Genomic DNA, 6,000 nt, shown 5'->3' on the forward strand with positions numbered 1-6,000 from the left:
CACAATCAACAAGGGGACTGACTAGTCATCATTAAATTCAGTGGATCCAGCAGCAGAATTAGAGAAAAAACTTATCCCAAGTAAAAGAACACAACTTGCTCTTTAGGATCAGAACAAGAGCCCTAGCAGCTGAAGTAGAGGACCAAAGACTCAACATGAGATGGAGCAGACCCAAGGACTGCTACCCCAAGGAACAAGAGCTGGTTAATTAGACAGCTGGAGGGTTTGTGGTGGAACATGGAGAGCCAATGATTGGCAGGACTGAGAACTTTGTAACACTGGTCTAAAGCCTCTTCAGGCCTGAGGTGGCTGAAAACATATTTTTGGAAGCTGTTCTCACTAAGTGACTTTATTTTACTATTAACCTGGATTGTAACCTCTTGATCTCCCCAATATGGTTGGTTCTGTGTGGTCTCTGAGGAACTGCATTGCAGTTTTACTAAGTAAAGTTGTAAGTCTGGTTTTGAGAGGAGTAGAAAGAAGTACAAGAATGTGGGGGATATATCTGACCTCATTAGGAACTGGTTTTGTGCTGATTATGTTGACAGTTCCCCTCTGTGAAGCTGGTGAAGGTCAGATTTGACCATCCCCACATGACCTTTGCTTTCTTTATATTATCAAGCAATGTAGGCAAAATTTTGCTAAAGAGTATTCAAAAATGTCTTGATGCATGCAATGTATCAACAGATATATTCTGCCAGAGATTTAAACTGGATTCCTAAAAGCCTGTACCTTGGGGGGAAAAAGGAAATAATTTCTGATGTCAGATGAGTTTTGGCTGAAAGCATAAAGCTGTATTCTACTGACTAAGCAAAGGCAAGCAAAGGCATGCAGATCATAACAGACAATGAATGACACTGAGAAGAATGAGACTTTCAGAACACTCATTTAAAATCTGTTGTGGTGATTGGTGATGGTGGTTGTTCTTGTTGCTATGAGTCACCTGTGGCTCAGAGCGATGCTATTAGCTCTGAATCTTGCCCTATCCTGAGCCAATCTCATTGTCTCTGACAGACCCAGTCCAGCTTTCCAATCACTGAGTCAATCCATCTAATCCAGGGTCTTTTTCTTTTGTGCTGTCCCTCTACTGTTTCAAGCATGTCCCTCTACAAGGACTGGTCTCTCCTGGCTGTGTGCCCAAAGTATGTCAGACAAAGCTTCAAAGTCCTCACCTCCAGGAAAAAGCCTGAATTCACCCTCTTCAGGACAGACCTGTTTTGTTCTCCTGGCAGTCGAGAGTCTAACATCTTCTCTAGTACCACAACTCAAAGGCATCGATCCTTCTTCTATTATCCTTAGTTATTGTACAGCTCTTAGATGCATAGCAAGTGACTGCAAAGACCATGGCTTGAATCAGGAGCACCTTAATTTGCAGACTGACATCATTACTCTTAAGTACTGTAGAGAAGTCCCTAACAGTAGATTTTCCTAATGCAATCTGTCTTTTGATTTACTGACTGCTGGTGCCAAGAGTTTTGATTGGGGAACCAATCTGAAGTTATCAACAATCTCAATCTCTTCTCCATCCATCATGAAGCTGCTAATTGGCCCAGGGATAAGAATCTTTGTTTTCTTCATGTTGAGCTTAAATCCATATTGAAGACTGTAGTCCCTGACCATCTGCAATGAAAGCCTCCTATCCTCCTCAGTTTCCAGTAAGCAAGGTTGTGTCATCTACATAATGTATGCTGTTGATGAGTCTTCCTCCAATTCTGATGTCACATTCCTTCTCATGAAGTCCAACCTCCCAAAGGATCTGTTCTGCACATCAATTGAAAAAGTACGGAGACAGGATACATTCTTGATGGATAGTGTTTTCTCTGTTCTGACTACTGCTTCCTGGTTTCAAATGAACATGAGCATGAGTATGAGCATGAACAGAATCTAGTGTTCTGGGATTCCAATTCTCCTTAAGGTTAGCCACAATTTGTTGTGATCCACATGGTCAAATGCCTCTGCGTATTCAATAAAACACAGAAAGACATTCCTCTGGCACTCTCTGCTTCAGCCAAGATCCATCGAACATTGGCTATGATATCCCTAGTAACACACATCAAAAAGAAGCAATCAGAACATACATCAAAACTCGGGCCAAAAAAACAGAGTAATGATGGGCAGAGTCCAAAGGAGATTAATTTTATAAAATATAACCCATAAGGTATGAAACACAGTATGAACGAATAGAATAGAAAACAATGTATATGAACTTTTGTAAGCAAACCAATAAAATAAAAAAATTGAAAAAGAAGTAATGTGACCAGAGCAAGAGACCACATCATGATTAAAAATCAGGAAAGTTGCATATCAGGGTTGTAACCTTTCTGCATATCTATTCAAACTGTATACTGAGGTAATATTTTGAGAGCATGGGCTATCTAAAAAGAATGTGGCATCAGAAACTGAGGAAGACTCATCAACAACCTAGGTGTGTTAAATACAACTCTGCATGCAAAAAAAATTAAGATCGCAAACACTTAAAGAAATTTAAAGACTATAAACCTCAATATGATCTACACTTCAACATAAAAAAAAGTCCTCACCACTGGATGAACAGGCAACATCAGGATGTTGTTGCTATGTGCCATCGAGTCGCAACGTCTAGTCATGTGACTCTTAGCAACCCTCTGTACAACAGCCCTAAACCCTGCTCTATCCTGTGCCAATCTCACTGCCTCTGACACACCCATCCCAATTACCCCAGTCACTGAATCAATCCACCTCATAGAGGGTCTTCCCCTCCTGCACTGTCCTTCTACTCTACCCAGCATGATGTCCCTCTCCAAAGACCTGCCTCTCCTTGCAACATGTCCAAAGTATGTCAGACGAAGCCCCAGAATCTTTGCCTCCAAGGAGTAGCCTGGTTTAACCCTCTCTGGTTGGATCTGTTTGTTTTCTTGGCAGTCCATGGTACATTCAATACTCGTCTCCAGCACCACAGCTCAACGGCGTCAATTCTCCTTTTATCCTCCCTAGTCATTGTCCTACTCTCTGATGCATAACAAGTGACTGCAAAGACCATGGCCTATATCAGACACACCTTAGTCTACAGAGAGACACCGTTGCTCTTGAGTACTTTAGAGAGGTCCCTAACAGAAGACTTTCCCATTGCAATATGTTTTTTTATTTCCTGGCTGCTGGTGCCAAGAGTGTTGACTGTGGAGCCAAGCAAACTGAAGCTGTGAACAATCTCAATCTCTTCGCCATCCACCCTGATGCTACCAAAAAAACAGCAGTATTAGTATGTCAAACACTAGCAGGGTCAATCATGGTGGGTAAGTTTCAGTGGAGTTTCAAGGCTTAAAAGCAGGAATGGCCCTCTACCTCTGAAATAACTGCTGTTGTTGGGTATCATTGAATAGGAATCAACTCACAGCTGACCCTCTAGCAGGTTTTTAGAATAAGCTGAAAAGGAAGAGACTGTTCATTCTTCTCCCACAGAGCAGCTGATGGATTTGAACCACAAGCCTTTGGGCTGGCAGTGGATCTTCTTACCCCTAGATCATCAGACCTCCTATCTAAAAGATCAGGCCTGTGGAAACACAATAGACAACAGTAGCAAGCTATTCCTACAAAATAGGGGTTGTTATTATTAACCCAAACCACAAATTATTTCTCTCTATATATGCATTTATGTATGTCACTGATTTACTGTGTTTATACACAAAAGTTCTGAAACAAAACTACACTAGATATAAAAATGGGAATTTTACATGCATGTACAGAATAACACATGATGATAAAAGTTCATCTCAGGTGTCCAGAAAGTAGAACCAAATCAAATTATACAAAGTACTAAAGAAGATCTTACCTGGTTGCTTCCCCCAGACCCAGCTCTCCAATATTGACTTAGCCCTATATGTTGACACAGGAGTTTCTTCTTCATCCTTTTTTTCTTTGTCATTCAGATCTTCTTTCTTTGTTCCACTCTGACTATCAACACCATCATCTGGAGGAAGAAAATCTGTAAGCTGCTTTCCAAAGTGCAACATATTCAACATTTACTTTATATCCCATCCTAAATAGGAAACAGTCATGGTATGCCATTATTTCACAAATTTAATGTAATGACAACAAAGAACAAAATTCATTGTAATGCCCCTATGAACAAAAGGCCTAAAGGAAGCCCCTCTACAATTATCTACAAGTTCACAGAGTTTCCAGAGGTATGTTATTTAGGACCTTTAATTAAGCCAATGACACTGATGTGCACAGGAAGGAATGACATGAGGACTCTTCACAGAGAAATTAACTATCACTCAAATTTTCCTTTGGAACATGTTTTTCAAGATAATATTCCATCAGTTTCACTAATATTCATGAGTAAAAAATGTTCTCTTTTTATTTATCTACTAAGATTACACACTTCTTCCTATTTATATTTGCCTACTTGGATTATATACTTTTTTCCATAAAAAAAAAAAAAGGCAGTGATTACTGCTTGTAAAGCATAAAGGAAAGGGAGGTATAGAATAGACAATGATTCAAACATTTTTTTTTGTTCTTGGTTCATGGATAAAAAGACTCAATTTTGTGAAAATTGCAATCCTACCAATAACAATCTACGCAATCCCAATCCAGACACCAAATTCATTTCTAAAGGAGATTGAAAGGTGAATTGTCAAATTTATTTGGAGAGTAAAGAGACCCTGAATAATCAAAGCACTCCTGAAAAACAAAAATTAAATAAGAGGCACAGCACTCCCTGACCTCAAAACCTGTAAATAGTGGCAGTAACCAAAACAACATGATACTGGTACAAGGACAGGCACAAAGACCAATGGAACAGAATTGAAAGCCCAGAAATAGATCTCTCTTGGACTGCCTGCCAAGAAAACTAATAGGTCTGTCTTGAAGAGAATGAAACCAAGTTTCTCCTTGGAGGCAAAGATTTTGAAGCTCTGTCTCACATAATTTGGGCATGTGGCCAGGAGGAACCGATCCTTGGAGAAGGACATCATGCCTGGAAGGGTGGAGAGACAGCCCAGGAGAAGAAGACCCTGAATGAGATGGACGGACACAGTAACTAGGGCAAAGGAGGTAGATGAATCAGAGTCAGTGAGACTGGCTCAGAACAAGGCAGGGCTCAGAGTTGCGATACATAGGATCACGAGTCACAGGTAACTTGACAGCACTTAAGAACAACAACATCGGGGGCCGCAGCCGACCCGGGCCAGTTCAGTCGGCTCCGCCGAGGATTCGAGTGGAGGGCACTGCGCCATGGAGGTCTCGGGAGGCTCGGGAAGCATGGGAGGACGGCGCAAGGCGCAGGCCAGCCGCAGCGCGGAGGAGCAGCGACCTGCCGGCCTGGGGCGTGCGCCCTGGCGCTGGGCCATGGTGCTGCTCTGGCTGACGGTGGCCCCCAGCTGCGCTCAGGCGTCGGGAGCGCGTGCTCGGCGCCACTGGCCGGTACCTTACAAGCGTTTTTCCTCCCGTCCAGAACCAGACCCTTACTGTCAAGTTAAATATACTTTCTGTCCAACTGGCTCTTCTATCCCCTCTATGAAGGGGGATGATGTCATTGAAGTCTTTCGATTACAGGCCCCAGTGTGGTAATTTAAATATGGAAACCTCCTGGGTCACATGAAAATTATGCACGATGTCATCGGGTTCAGGAGCGCTATAACTGGCAAGAACTATATGATGGAGTGGTATGAACTTTTCCAACTTGGAAACTGCACATTTCCCCATCTCCGACCTCAGATGAATGCCCCCTTCTGGTGCAACCAGGGAGCCGCCTGCTTTTTTGAAGGAATTGATGATCTCCACTGGAAAGAAAATGGGAAAGTATTTATGAAAACCCGAGAGCTAACATTATTCTCAATGGAGAGAGGTTAAAAGCATTCACTTTAAGAGGCAAGGATGCCCATTATCTCCTCTCTTATTTAATATTGTACTGGAAGTCTTAGCGATAGCAATAAGACAAGATAAAGACATTAGAGGTATACAAATTGGCAAAGAGGAAGTAAAATTATCCCTTTATGCAGATGACATGATAGTATA

At 41.9% G+C, this 6,000-nt stretch overlaps 1 protein-coding gene across 1 annotated transcript in view; it reads right to left on the reverse strand.

The window, feature by feature from the left end:
- Window positions 1-6,000, reverse strand: part of HERC2 (HECT and RLD domain containing E3 ubiquitin protein ligase 2) — a 439,756-nt gene that overhangs the window by 397,394 nt on the left and 36,362 nt on the right. The window contains exon 3 of the mRNA XM_006898588.1: window positions 3,809-3,946. Coding sequence (XP_006898650.1) covers window positions 3,809-3,946 — 138 coding nt within the window. The remainder of the gene's footprint in view (window positions 1-3,808; window positions 3,947-6,000) is intronic.

Source organism: Elephantulus edwardii, unplaced genomic scaffold (assembly GCF_000299155.1).
Source record: "Elephantulus edwardii isolate Elephantulus edwardi_28Jun2011 unplaced genomic scaffold, EleEdw1.0 scaffold00234, whole genome shotgun sequence".
NCBI lineage: Eukaryota > Metazoa > Chordata > Mammalia > Macroscelidea > Macroscelididae > Elephantulus > Elephantulus edwardii.